General features: G+C 40.3%; 8 protein-coding genes across 8 annotated transcripts; 6 read left to right on the forward strand and 2 right to left on the reverse strand. All coding sequences in view use genetic code 12, as the record gives it.

The window, feature by feature from the left end:
- Window positions 1-252: 252 nt before the first annotated feature.
- PGUG_04611 (uncharacterized protein) lies at window positions 253-759 on the forward strand (the record flags this gene model as incomplete). The annotated part of the gene is made up of 1 exon (XM_001482606.1): window positions 253-759. One exon carries the CDS (start codon window positions 253-255, stop codon window positions 757-759), a length of 507 nt encoding a protein of 168 aa, XP_001482656.2.
- Window positions 760-5607: 4848 nt separating this feature from the next.
- On the forward strand, window positions 5608-6810 carry PGUG_04612 (uncharacterized protein; the record flags this gene model as incomplete). Its single annotated transcript, XM_001482607.1, has 1 exon — window positions 5608-6810. The coding sequence occupies one exon, from the start codon at window positions 5608-5610 to the stop codon at window positions 6808-6810; it is 1203 nt and encodes a 400-aa protein (XP_001482657.2).
- A 1187-nt stretch (window positions 6811-7997) lies between these two features.
- PGUG_04613 (uncharacterized protein) lies at window positions 7998-8465 on the forward strand (the record flags this gene model as incomplete). Its single annotated transcript, XM_001482608.1, has 1 exon — window positions 7998-8465. One exon carries the CDS (start codon window positions 7998-8000, stop codon window positions 8463-8465), a length of 468 nt encoding a protein of 155 aa, XP_001482658.2.
- A 535-nt stretch (window positions 8466-9000) lies between these two features.
- Window positions 9001-9546, reverse strand: PGUG_04614 (uncharacterized protein; the record flags this gene model as incomplete). The annotated part of the gene is made up of 1 exon (XM_001482609.1): window positions 9001-9546. One exon carries the CDS (start codon window positions 9544-9546, stop codon window positions 9001-9003), a length of 546 nt encoding a protein of 181 aa, XP_001482659.1.
- A 247-nt stretch (window positions 9547-9793) lies between these two features.
- On the reverse strand, window positions 9794-10582 carry PGUG_04615 (uncharacterized protein; the record flags this gene model as incomplete). Its single annotated transcript, XM_001482610.1, has 1 exon — window positions 9794-10582. The coding sequence occupies one exon, from the start codon at window positions 10580-10582 to the stop codon at window positions 9794-9796; it is 789 nt and encodes a 262-aa protein (XP_001482660.1).
- A 173-nt stretch (window positions 10583-10755) lies between these two features.
- On the forward strand, window positions 10756-12378 carry PGUG_04616 (MFS transporter; the record flags this gene model as incomplete). Its single annotated transcript, XM_001482611.1, has 1 exon — window positions 10756-12378. One exon carries the CDS (start codon window positions 10756-10758, stop codon window positions 12376-12378), a length of 1623 nt encoding a protein of 540 aa, XP_001482661.1.
- A 217-nt stretch (window positions 12379-12595) lies between these two features.
- Window positions 12596-13363, forward strand: PGUG_04617 (uncharacterized protein; the record flags this gene model as incomplete). Its single annotated transcript, XM_001482612.1, has 1 exon — window positions 12596-13363. One exon carries the CDS (start codon window positions 12596-12598, stop codon window positions 13361-13363), a length of 768 nt encoding a protein of 255 aa, XP_001482662.1.
- A 118-nt stretch (window positions 13364-13481) lies between these two features.
- PGUG_04618 (uncharacterized protein) lies at window positions 13482-14024 on the forward strand (the record flags this gene model as incomplete). The annotated part of the gene is made up of 1 exon (XM_001482613.1): window positions 13482-14024. The coding sequence occupies one exon, from the start codon at window positions 13482-13484 to the stop codon at window positions 14022-14024; it is 543 nt and encodes a 180-aa protein (XP_001482663.1).
- Window positions 14025-14104: the final 80 nt, after the last annotated feature.

A 14104-nucleotide genomic window follows, 5' to 3' on the forward strand; every position in this document is an offset into this window, starting at 1 on the left:
GATCGCTGCAGGTTTCCAATTCAAGTGTGATCAAAACGCAAATCGTGCAGCTGTATTGCAATATTCTCCATGCAGCTATCTCAATTCACAAGTGGAGTGCATGCAATTGCACAAGAACCAAATGACTACTTTTCCTCGCAACGAAGCTCAAGCTGACTTCACTCCTTCTTTAATCTCTTCAAATCTTTCAACCCATTCTGCATCATTACGAGCTGCTTACTGCAACCTGCTTACTGCATTCCGTCATGTTCCATGCAGGACGCGGTTGGTGGCTTAAATCTTTTGCTATATAAATATACAGTTTGCCACAATTCAACAAACATGACAAAGATTTCAACCTCCATTATAATTGACGCGCCTCCTTCAAAAGTAAAGGAGGTATTCCTTGATTTTAAATCGTATCCCTCATGGAATTCGTTTGTGACATCAATAAAAGGTGACTCACAAGAAGTAGGGTCAATCCTTAATGTGGAGATTACGCCTCCAGGTAAAAGTAAACAACAATTCAAGCCAAAGATTGTCGAGAATTCTGATACCAAATTTGCCTGGGTGGGAAGTCTTGGTTCTGAATACATATTTAAGGGTCATCACCAATACGAGTTCATAAGTGTTGAAAATGGAACCAAAACCAAACTTGTTCAAAGTGAAGATTTTTCTGGAATTCTTAGTTCCCCTTTACTTTATTTGGTTAAGGCCAGCACACTTAAGGGTTTCGAGAATCTGAATGAAGATTTGAAGAAGAAGGTTGAGAGTTCGTGATAAATTTGGGATATAATGTTTTGTGAATGATTAAAGATTAATGTAATAAAGGTTGTAAATTGGTGATGAGAGATGTAAATATGTATCAAGTATGTAATTGTGTATCATGTATGCAAATATGTATCACGTATGCACTCATGTATCATGTATGCAATTATGCGTCAATTACGCAATGCACCATGTATGAAATTCATGATTAGCGTATGTACATCTCTACACACTGCATTAAACAATCCAAAACATCCAAAACTTTTTATTAATTTGAGTATATTAGAAACTTTTCAAGTCTCAATTCTCAAATTTTGCAAAAGTTGCAAAATTCTACATTTACACAAATGGTTGTGTTCAGCAATCTTGATTCGGGAAATGGATGAAAAGAGAGGAATTAGAAACGGAAAGAAAAGTAAACAGAAAGTATTACGAAAATAATAGACAAGAGAAAATGAAGGAAACAGAAAGAATAAGGATCTAATTGAGTATAGAGATTGCAAAAGTAAGCTGAACGCTGCGATAGCAATTGTCAGGTGCTTTACTATCAAATCCACGATTTTTCACCACTCGAAATTTGGCACAATTTTTGTCGTATACATTTACTTCGAGCCTGAGCTTCACAGGGTACAATTTCAATCACAAATGATGGAGCAAATGACTGAAGAAACTGAGTGGGAAGATTGGACTGAAGAAACTATGCCCGAAAATCTGAGAAACGATATTGGGGTGAGAGCGTTATTCTTGACTTTTTTCCTGTCAGGTTCCGGCTGGTTTCTTCCCAGGCCACAGGGGGACAATGGTGAGATTCCGGGTTATCTCTGGTTGTATTCTGCAGCTTTTCATGTGATCAGTATTGCAATATGGATAGAAATCTTAGTCACTTCCATTCAAAAAAAGGAGTCAAAGAGAACGATTGAAACACATTTGATTATACTTGGTGTAAGCTTTCTTTCATCATTTGCGTTTTTCCTTTACTTTCACGGAGAAAGCTAATACAACCAAGATTGTTCGTTTTACAGCAAGGAAAATTGAATATGTTTTTAGTAATTGTATATTACTGTAATTCCTCTACCCGTATTTGAGTCGTAAAAGAAAACCATGCGGCTCGCTGGGATACGAGGTTGCACGAGAAAAAGGAAACTAGAAGTATGAGGAAAATTAAGAAGAATGACGGAAACGGAAAGAATAATGAAACGGAAAGTATGAGGATCGAATTGAGTATACATATTGCAGAAGGCTGGAGCTGCAATCCCTTAAAATTATTTGACCTGCGGAAGCTTCGACTTTATTTCACGTTGGTTGTAACGTTTACTTAAAACCTGAGACTTTATCACAGTTTACCTTAATTTCAATCACAATGGTGGAACAAATGACTGAAGAAACTGTGGGGGAAAATTTGACCGAAAATCCGAAATTTGATATTTGGGGGAGAGCGTTTTCTTTGACTTTTTTCCTGTTAGTTTGCGGCTGGTTTCTTCCCATTCCGGCATCAGTGGAAAATGAGGTTCCGGGTTATATCTGGTTCTTTTCTGCTGCCTTTCAGGTGATCGGTACTGCAATATGGATAGCCTTTGTCACTTCCTTTGAAGATAACGAGTCAGAGAGAACGAAAGAACATAACTCCATTGTACTTGTTATGTGCTTTCTTTCATTATTTGCGTTTTTCATTTGGTTCTGCGTAGCAAAATAACAACTACAAGATTGCTTTACATTATTTATTCAGCAAGGAAAATTGAATATGTTCTTTAGTAATTGTATTTTAGACTGTCTAAAACAAATGGAAGATCAAATCTGCGACCTGGGTTCCTCATGCATGATGTGCTTGATGTAGGGCATAAATGGGTCAAGTGACCCATTTTGAAATAGAAGATCAAAGATTAAACAGCCAGCTTTGCTCTCGTCTTTGAGTCGTAAAAAACCGTGCGGCTCGCTGGGAGAAAAAGGAAACAAGAAGTGAGGAAAATTGAGAAGAATGATGGAAACGGAAAGAATAATGAAACTGAAAGTATAGGATAGAATTGAGTATAAATATTGCAGAAGTAAGCTGGAAGCTGCGATACACTGCGATAGTAATTTTAGGGTGCATTTGACCTGCGAAGCTTCGACTTTATTTCACAGCTCTTGGTTGTAACGTATACTTAAAACCTGAGCTTCACAGTTTACGTTTGATAATTTCAATCACAATGGTGGAACAAATGACTCAAGAAACTACGTCCAAAAATCTGAAAAAGTGTATTAGGCTCTCGCAGGAGACAGCCGTAGGGTTGACTCTTTTCCTGTTAGTGATAGGCTTTTGTCTTCCCATCATCTATAAAGATCCGGTGAAAGATCACGATGGAAAGATCCGGGTTATATCTGGTTCTGTTATGCAGCTTTTAATGTGTTCGGTACTGTAATATGGTTAGAACCTGTATACCATTCCTTTGAACCTATGGAGTCAAGGAGAAGGCCAAGTGAAGAAGAACGATTGAGGAACTTTATTATGCTTGGTCTCTGCCTTGCATCATATTTAATCATGTTCTTTGTGTTCCGTTCACGAACGTAATACAACTACAAAGGTTCTTTACATTTTTTAGGACGTTTTCAATAGAATCCGCAACCAATTTCAACTAGTATATTTTCGGGGACATATATAATTTTCGCACGGACGCTACGGACGGAGGCATATAGGTTAAGGGCATATATTTTTTGTGGTCTGCCAGAATTTTATTGGGTTGCAAGTACACATACACTTATACAAGTACACATGCACATTAACAACACCCATTCGCTGTAATTGAGTACATTGACCAAAATTATTTTTCGCAACCATTTTGTTTCGTACAAATCTACCCTAAAGTTTCCTTCAAAAAACATATTCTTGAATCTTGCTTTTATCCTTTGCTTACACTATCTTACCTATAGGAATTATAAAATTGCAGTAGACTGGACGCTGCAATAGTAATTTTAAGGTGCTTTGACTTGCTACAATTTCTTTCACGGCTCTGGATATTCTTTTACTTAAACCTGAGCTTCGCAGTTTACCTTTGAGTATTTCGTTCATGGTGAGACAATTGACTGAAGAAACTGTGGGGACTGAACAAACTATGGCCGAAAATCTGAAAACCGAAAATCTGAAAAAGCAAGTTAGTCTCCACGAGAATACCGTGTGTCTTTTGACTTTATGCCTGTTACTTTGGGGCTGTTCACTGCCCGGCGCCGTGGCATTTAAGAAAAATGTTGATAAAGAGATCGCGAGTTATGTCTGGATATCTTCTGCATTATTTCTTGTGTTCGGTACTGGAATATGGATAGACATTTTAATCGGTTCCATTAAGTATAAGAAGCCAAAAGGGCTGATCCATGCCAGCATATTTATGGTTTGTTTGTATTTTGCAGCATGTTTATCGGTTTTCATTTGGTTCTGTTTATCATAATACAACTACAAATTGTTCATGTAAATTACTTATATTGTTGGTCAGTGAAATTGAATTTTCTTTAGTTTTTAATTATGTAGAGGACCACTACGCTTATAATTGACTTTTATGAATTAACCAGATTACCCTAGCTCGCTCTAATTTCTTTAACAGCTTGCAAGTACCAGTAGCTTCTAGGAGCCGGCCAATGGGAGTCATAATGAACCCCAGGAAGATGGTCATAATCTCTAGGTCTGTAGGTATCTCCCCAAGCCTCGTCATCGTAAAACTTTCCGTTTTGGTATCGTCTTTCGATGAAATAGTCCAAAAGTTTTTTGTATCTTGGCTCGGGAACAATTTTAGTGAGCTAATTCAATTTCTTGGTATACCCTTCTACTTTTCCATTTTCGTCACCGAAAGTCTCACAAAAGAGGTCCACCTGCAAGGCATTCAATTATTACATTGGAACCAGTAGCTTTAGTATGCCACTGCCGCCTCAATTAAACGGACAGTAGAGTTCATGTTCCTCAGCAACGTTTTTTTCTCTCGGTTGGCTTGACTTAGTAAGAGTTGAGATAGCCAACGGCTGCTGTAATCTCATTTCCTCGGTATACTTTGCAAAGCAAACTTCTTCCATAAACTGGCAATATCCGAGTCCAGAAAATACGGGGCTCATTTCCAATTGAAGTCAAAAAGTCCAAGCGTCCTGTTTCATGAAATAGTTTGTACATGGACATTTTAATTCTTTCACTCCAAAGTGATCTTTAATCAACCCGTAATTTTGGCGAAGTTTAAGAGATTTGAGGGGTATGCCATTACATTGTCCCCCCTGTTCTTCAACACTTCTCCATCGGGTTCATATCTCGCAATCCTTTGCAACCGATTTCGCATTGGGACTCACATATGCATGATCGTGTTGGGGTGCAGATCCGCTCCGAGAATGTGGGGTACGTCGCACTGATGCGGCTGCAAACTCCACAATGCTATATATATAAATGGACACTTTTCTGATGTTTTCTCCAATACAATGCTTTCAATGGATGAAAAGATCAAGGTGAACCACGTAGAAGTGGTAGAAGACACTAACTCTCAAGTTTCTTTCACCACCAAGGAAAATACGTTATTGCAAGATGCTAGGATAGCTACCGAAGAAGAGCATGCTTTACTGGCAAAACAAGCTCTTAAAGACTACAAACCTGCCATTTTTTGGTCCCTAGTTATGAGTGGAACGATTTTGATGGAAGCTTATGACAATATTCTTATTCTGTCTCTCTTCGCTTATCCATCTTTCCAAAAAAGGTACGGGAAAGAGATCTCTCCCGGGAAGTATGAGATCACTGGACCCTAGCAGAGTGCTTTGGGATGTGGAGATAGTATTGGAACAATCATTGCATTGGCATTCAATGGAGTTTTGGTTGAAAAATATGGACACAGAAAAATCATCATTGTGAACTTGTTCTTCATGGCTGCGTTCATTTTCGTCACTGTATTTGCCAGAAATGTCGAGATGCTTTTTGTTGGTCAAATTCTCAATGGCTTTCCCTGGGGGTTCTTTTGCGTCATTGGGTTGATTTATGCTTCCGAAGTTGCCCCATTGCCTCTTCGTGGTTTCTTATCGGCGTACGTTATGATGTGCTGGGCTACTGGTGAAATCATTGCTGCGGCGGTGTTGAAAGCTATGCTTAACAACACTACTCAATGGGCTTATAGGTTGCTTTTTGCTATACAATGGGTCTGGATACCTCCCAATTTTATTTTGACTTTACTTTGTCCTGATTCACCCTACTGGCTCATTCGTAAAGGAAGGGTAGAAGATGCAGAAAAGTCATTGAAGAGACTTTCATCGAAGGCTGTTCACCCAAACATTAAGCGGAAGTTGCAACTTTTAATCGATACCAATGAATTGGAATTGAAACAAGCGTCTGAGTTCGATGATCGCTTCAAAGGTTGGAAATCATATGTCGAGTGTTTCAAAGGTCCCAATAGAAAGAGAACAGAAATTGCTTGTATGTCCCTTGCAGGGCAAGTTTTGGGAGGTAACAACTTTGCTTACTCTCCTTCATACTTCTTCTCCCAGGTGGGATTGAATAGCACACAAACGTACAACTTGAATTTAGGTATCACTGGACTTGCGTGGGTTGGTAATTTCGTTTCGTGGTTCGTTATTGCAAAAGTTGGCAGACGAAAGATCTACATTACTGGTATTTCCTTTATGACTATCTTTCTATTACTAATTGGAATCTTACAGACTCCAGCAGACAAAAACCCACTGGTAGCATGGGCACAAGTTGGTTGCATCTTTGGATGGGTTGTATCATTTGTCTTGACTCTTGCACCCTTAGCGTACACCATTTTGGGCGAGGTCTCTAGTACCAGGTTAAGATCCCAATCGATTGCAATTGGAAGAAATGCCTACACTCTCTGTCAGTTGACGGCTCAGGTGGTACAGCCATATTTCATGAATCCTGGTAATTTGGGATTGAAAGGAAGGACAGGTTTCATATGGTTCGGAACCAGCTTTCTTACTCTCATATGGGCAATTTTCCGTCTACCAGAAACCAAAGACCGCACCTACGAGGAATTGGATATCCTTTTTGAGAGAAAAGTTCCACTTACCAAGTTTGCTAGTTACAAACTTGATATTAATGATGAAATGAAATGTTGATTTTAATCCGATTCGGTATTGCCTGATTTGCGTATTAGTAATAACTACATGAGAGCTCGTACGAAATATATTTCCCCACATTCTCACCGAAAAAAATCTCGTTCCGGAATCTCAAAAGACAAGTCCAAAAAATGGGGAACAAACAATAGCTGGAAATGCCTAAATCTGAAATTAAAAGCATACAAAACACTATAAGGGCTAGATACTCAAAGCCTGTTGCTTTGTACTTAACTTGATCACGAATGAGAGAAATGACCACACCACCAATGGAAGAAATGACTATAATAAATCCGCCGAAACTCTGGCCGAAACTCTGGAAAGCTGGAGCGTAGGTGGATATAACGGTAATGTTGGCTTCTGTAGCCTTCAAGGTTGCAGATGGTATTCCCAATCTCTTGAAAATTCGGACTCTGTCTGGTCCGGAGCGCAGTCGCTTATGAAGGATGTACAGTAAATTGTTGTGGGGTGATTGCGGGGAGCGAGTAGGAAAGATTCCTCAACTCTTATTATTTTGGTATGTGCATTGTGACACGTGGTTTGGCAATGATCCTCCAACCACAGAACCAAACTTTATTTGTCCCTTTATTGCAATTGGCAATTGTTAGCTGCGTGTCATGAATAATGCTAGTTCTGACTATCGATAATTGCTGGTTTTCATCTTTAGAGAACAATTTCTTGACATGATGAAATCAAACTTGTCAAGTCATTGTACTCGATTGGCCCTTTACGGATTCTAGTCTAGAAGCTTGTGAATGCAACTAAGCGATTAGAACTAGATCCTGGTAGACTAGAACCCACGGGCATTTAAATGTACTTGTATTGAGCAGATGGCTGAGCAATAAATGTGTTTGTGCAAATTGGAACTTGTATTGATAAAGAGAAAGCTGCTTCGCGAATTTGCAGCCATTTTATATCGCTGGTGTACGGGTGTACGGCTGTACTGATAAGACAAGAAAAAATTACAGAAAGTATGAGGAAGTAATGGAATGAGAATGAAGAATACGGAAAGTATAAGAAAGTGTGTAGAGAAGATAAACGTAGGTTGGACGCTGAATAGTAATTTTAAGGTGCTTTGACCTGCGGAAGCTACAACTTCTTTTCACGACTCTAGGTTTAGCAGAAGTTTGTCGAATACGTTTACTTATAGACTGGGCTTCGCAGCGCACCTTTGATAATTCCGATCACAAATGGGGGAAAAAGTGGCTGAAGAAACTTTGGGGGAAAGTATGACTGCAGAAACTGTGGAGGAAAATATGACTGAAGAAACCGTGGAGGAAAATAAGACTGAAGAAACTGTGGCCAAAAATCTGGAAACTGATTTTATGCTCGCGCACCAGGCAGTATTTGTTTATTTGACTTATTTCCTGTTATTTTGCGGCTGGGCACTTCCCGGATTCTCTCGGGGACCTGATGATAGGATTCCGGGTTACATCTGGTTCTTTTATGCAGCTTTTCAGGTGATCGGTATTGCAATATGGACAACCGTCGTAATCGCTACCATTCAATATAGTAATTCACAGGTAAGGATTAGGTTGAACTTGTATATGCTTGGTATGCACCTTATTTCATGTCTTGGGGTTTTCATCTGGTACTGCTTGACAGCGTTATACGTCTACAGAGATTCTTTGAATCACATTGTTCGTTTCTTAAAGTAGTAGCTGGTCAGCGAAATTGAATATAATTATGTTTAGTATTTTTATGTAGTATCAAGATCCAGAAGCATAGTAGGGACCCTTTCGGTCTATAAGTGTTTCAAAGGTTGGAGACTATAGCTTTCCTACTTGTAATGCTGCAACCGTGCGGCTCGCTAGGCTCAAGATACGAGGTTTCATGCATACGAGTATGCGGCTTTTCCGAGACATGTTGTGGGGAAGGTTCACTACTACTCTTATAACTGACATTTTTTACAGTAGAGTATAAATCACTTTGATTGCTTTTGAATACTTGAACCAAGCGAGATCAATGAAATTTCGAGACATAATATTTCAAGTATTCTGCATTTAATATTTCAGAAACTCTGGCCGAAACTGGATGCAGGTTGAATGCAAGTATGCAATTCATGATTAGCGTATGCACATCTCATCAAACAACCAAAACAACCAAAAATTTTCAAAAATTTTTGTATATGAAACCTTCTTCCAGTCAATTCTCAAAATTTTCAAAAGTTGCAAAATTCTTCATTTCTAAAAATTATAAAGAGTACCTGAATTCCGGGTTTTCTTTGTCGGTCAAATCTGAAAACTCAATGTTTTCCGGAACCACATATTTGCTTCCCAAAGCTTCTTTTCGAGCATCACGATCAGTGTTTCTCTTATTATAGATGAAAAGCAACGACATCAAACAAAATGTGCCCACAGCAAACGACACCAACATGGCGGTTTTTGCACCCACGTATGGCGCCGTAGTAAAAGTTTGAGGACCCACAATGTTACCAACACAATAACCAATAAAATAAATGGTGGAAACTGTAATCTTCTTTGATGAGCCAGCAACGTTAGAAGATACAATAGAAAAGACACAAGATAAAACAGCAGTTGCCATATAGAAAGATAGGTAACCTGCTAATTTGGAACCTCTGTGGGTTGTGAAATTGAGCAAACACATCCCAACAAAAACGAGAGCATTGACGATTATTGCAGCCACCAACCGGCGGTTCTTCAAAAATTTGTAACATACCCAAGCAACAAAAGGAGGAAACACAACGTCGATTCCTCCACCAGGCATATTCATCAACATGGATTGACCGGTTCCGAATCCAAAATCTTGGTGCAATAAAATACTACCAAAGTTGTTGTAACCACCATTGGCCAAAGCATAGGTAAAACCATAAATGAAAAGAATATAGCTAGGAAGATCAGTCAATGCTTCGATAACCTGGTTTTTTTTCCAGTGGTGGTTTCCAAAACCTTGTTGGTTTCCTCTGATTCTTTGGACGATATACTTCTTTTCGGTTTCATTCAAGAACCAAGCTTTTGTGGGAATATCAGGAATATGGATCAACGACAAAAATCACCAAAAGAATAGTGATACAAGCAGTAATGATGTAAAACAATCTCCAAGAAGCAAACGAGTGGCCAGTGATTCCTCTATGGGTGTACAATCCGTAAGCGGTTCCAGCACCAATAAGTGTACCCAATCCTTGCAAACCAACATATAGGCACGATCTCATGAATTGTTCTTCCTTTTTCCACCATTGCGACACCAACATCATATAAGCAGGGTTCATCATTCCTTCAAACATACCGAGAATAAACCTCAAAACCAAAAAACCAGCGGTGTTCTGTGTCGCAGCGTGAAGCATCAATACGACTCCCCAAAGAACAACTGCGGTTCCTAGTGCTTTGGAAAGTGGAAACCGCTGGAGAATCATCGTACCAGGGTACTCAAACACCATATACCCGAAATAAAACGTACTTCCAACCCAAGAGTACTGCTTGGAAGTCATATTCAAATCAGCCTCGAACCCCATGAGAGCAGCATAACTATTGGTGGTCTTGTCCATCAACTGGCACGACATAAGAAGGGCAATAAGCGGCAACAACATAAAGTCGACCTTGCGTACCAACTTTTTTTCGATGGCGGGATCGATTTCCACTTCTTTAATGTCCATAACATATTCCATGGCATCGTCCACATCGGTTTTGTCGATGACAACTTCTCTTCCGCCTGGAGAAACCACTGCCGAAATCACATTGTCCACGTCGTCATATTCGCCGTCACCCACACTGACGATATTGTGGATTGAACTGGTTTTCTTTGTAGAGTCTGGCATTCGTAAAGGGTTGAATATTTCTGACTTCAAAGAATTCTGACTTAGCTCTTAAATACTGAGACGCTAGTTACGATAAGAACGGATCCAAAGCTCAGATCATAGCGTCGAATCTTGCCGTCGTGATTATAATACAGAGCTGAGTCAGATAAAGAGGTTGAATACGGAAACTGCGAATGTTTCCGCCGTTATCGCACCGCAGCACCAGGGCTGCGAACCAATGCGTCTACGGCTTCCGGATCGGGCAAGTGCCAAATCTCCGGTCCATAGTGTCCATATTGCCAGCTCCATCTCATATACTTGACTTCGTGTCCAGAAATGCAATGAGTAGTATTGGTGAAAAAGATGTATCGGTTTCGGTCGAGACTTTGGATGGGGTACTACCAAAAAATTTCACCATAGACGAATCGGGACTTCTTGTATTTGATCCAGACAGCCCTCAAAAGCCAGCGAATTGGTCTTGTCGCAAGAAATTTGCCCACACTGCGCTATTTGGCATGGTGACGTTTGGAGCGCAAATGAACTCCACCACCACTTCGGCTGAAAAATTTACTGAATTGTTGAACCAAGAATTTGGAATTTCCAGAGAAGTCGCTTTACTCACCAGCACTCTCTATATCTTGGGAATTGCCTTTGGTCCAATGGTATTTGCGCCGTTATCTGAAGTCTACGGAAGAAAATTCGGCGTTTTGGTCCCCACGCTCATTTCCAGTGCATTCACCTTTGGGGTCGCGACCAGCTATAATGTCCCCAGTTTGATGATTTTCAGATTTCTTTCGGGATTTTGTGCTGGAGCACCCATAGTTAGCGCCGGGGGAGTTTTGGCGGATTTGTATCCAGACACCACTGTTCGAGGTCAATATTTTGCATTTTATGGTCAATTGGTCAATGGTGGTTCCAGTATGGGTCCCATAGTTGCATCACTTATGATGTACAGCAATGACAGTTTGGGAGCCTGGAGAATCCCGCAATACTTTTCGGGACTTTTGAGTCTTGTGCTATACTTTTTCTGTGAATTTGTCTTGGACGAAACCTATACTCCAGTCTTAACCAAAAAAGAAGCCAAGAAAATTAGAATCAGTTCCGGCGACTGGAAAGTGCATTGCCAGCTCGATATGTGGCAGTTGGACCTAAAGGACGTGGCCACGAAGCATTTGGTTAGACCATTCGCCATGTTAATCACACCAATTGTGTTCGTGATCGTCTTATTTGCCAGCTACGTTTATGGCGTTTTCTACATTGTTATCACCACCATGCCAGCAGCCTTCACCATGACCCGAGGCTGGAAGGGCACAATTGCTTCACTCCCAAATATAGCGCTTTTCATTGGAGTATGCTTTGGAAACATATCTTCGGTTCTTTTGGCTGGAAGGAAAAATCATGGAAATGCTTCTGTGCCAGAAGACAGGTTTTTACCATTGATGTACTTTGGTTGGTTGATGCCTGCTGGAATATTCCTCTTTTCCTGGACCTCGACCGCCAATATCCACTGGATTATTCCCTGTTTGGGTATCGTAGCCATTGGATATGGGTTCATTATCATCTTCCAAGGCTGCCTAAACTACTTGGTGGATACATACACCAAATACGCCGCTTCTGGAATCGCTGCAAACACATTTATGAGATCAGTTTTTGCGGCTTCTTTTCCTTTATTTGCCAAACAGTTGTTTGAAAACTTGGGTGTCCATTGGGGAGGATCGTTGATCGGGTTTATTGCATTGGGAATGATTCCCATTCCATTTTACTTTTACAAGTATGGGGCAGCTATTCGCGCCAAAAATCCATATCAGGGAATATAGAACGAATTAAAAAAAGAGTAGAAGATAACTGACTCTGATTCATAATTCAGACAATGAGAATATCTTTGGCTGCAAATTCCCGTTCTATCAGGTGCGCGATAGCGGAACATTCAGCACCTGCCTAATCGGGACTATCATCATCGACATTTAAGATAACCCAAAAATATCGTATTGAACTTAAAAGTTTAGAAAACACATAGCGGCCCAGAAACTCAGAATGCCTCCTCCCAGTAAGAAAGATAAAGTGATTATTGTTGGTGCCGGAGTTTATGGACTTTCCACGGCGTTATCTTTCTTGAAAGATGGCTTTGAAGATGTCCATCTTTTCGACAAAAACGACTACACCAGCCAAAGTTACAGCTGGTTCAAAGGGTGTGACAGCGCCTCTTCGGACATGAACAAAATCTTCCGGTCTTCTTATGGCGACAAAACCCATTATCAGAAAATGTCACTTGCCAGTAGAGACGTCTTTCTCGAATGGAATCGCATGATTGCAGAAGAAGGATTTGAAGGAGGTGAGCCAGTGTATATCAATTCGGGAAACGTGCACTTGACAGACCAGCACGAGCTTCCTGACTTTGAAAGGGAAACTTTGGAGAATATGCCAGATGGAACCATTGACATTAACGACCCAAGGGCCACCGAGAAAGCTTTGAAAAAAGGTTTAAGTGAAGACTCGGTCGACCCATTTTTGTGTAAGAGCCGCGGAATCAAGCTACAAGGCATCCTAGATACCACTGGAGGCACAATGGTTGCGGATAAAATGTGTAGATGGGTTCTTCATTTGTGTGCTCGAACTGGAGGTTCAAGATTCAAATCTCATTTGGGTACTGAGGTCCAAGAGTTGTTGGTGGAGTACAACCAGTCTACAGGTTCCAAGAAGTGCGTGGGAATCAAGACAAAAGATGGAAATTGCCATTTTTCAAAACTTGTGATTTGTTTGATGGGTGCCTGGACAGCCCTAATACGTCCCAGAAGCAGGTGAAAAAGTCGAAGCGACTGGGGGAACTGTTGCTTTTGTAAAGATTACCGATCCTAAGCTTTTGAAGCGTTTTGACCAAAATAATTTTCCTTCTTGGACCTACAAAGTGCGGGATGGTGCCATGGGAGGTTTATATGGGTTTCCAGTGAGCGCTTCGGGTGGATATATGAAAATTGGATACAGAGGAATTAAGTGGACAAACCCTTCCAATGGACTCAATTCCAAGGTAAAAACCAAGTACACACCAGAAAGTGAGAACAATGTTCCATTGTTTGGCTTAAAGTTGATAAAGAATTTTGTCAGAACCCATCTTCCTCAAATCGACAAAATTGAAGCTACAAGATTATGCTGGTATTCAGACACAGAAGACAACGATTTTCTCATTTCGTACTGCCCATACTACGAAGACAAGTCGTTATTTGTGGGCGCTGGAGATTCAGGACATGCTTTCATGATGTTTGGAGTGTTGGGCGACCATATCAAAGACATCATTTATGGAGAAGAAAATCCATTTTTGACAGACTTGTTTTCGTGGTCCAGAAAAAGAGAGCCTCTAAACCGGATCAATTGGGGCTTGGAGGATCCCAGAGCTTTACAAAATGTCAAGATGGCTACTCCAAGAGACTGGTATATCGGTCCTGAAGAAGAGTTAAGTAAACTATAATAGTTGATAACGACTCTCAGAATCATTCAATGACACTCATATATTAACCAGATCTATTGCTTTGGACCTCTTCGTAGTTT

This window comes from Meyerozyma guilliermondii, genomic scaffold (genome assembly GCF_000149425.1).
Source record: "Meyerozyma guilliermondii ATCC 6260 scaffold_6 genomic scaffold, whole genome shotgun sequence".
Classification (NCBI taxonomy): domain Eukaryota; kingdom Fungi; phylum Ascomycota; class Pichiomycetes; order Serinales; family Debaryomycetaceae; genus Meyerozyma; species Meyerozyma guilliermondii.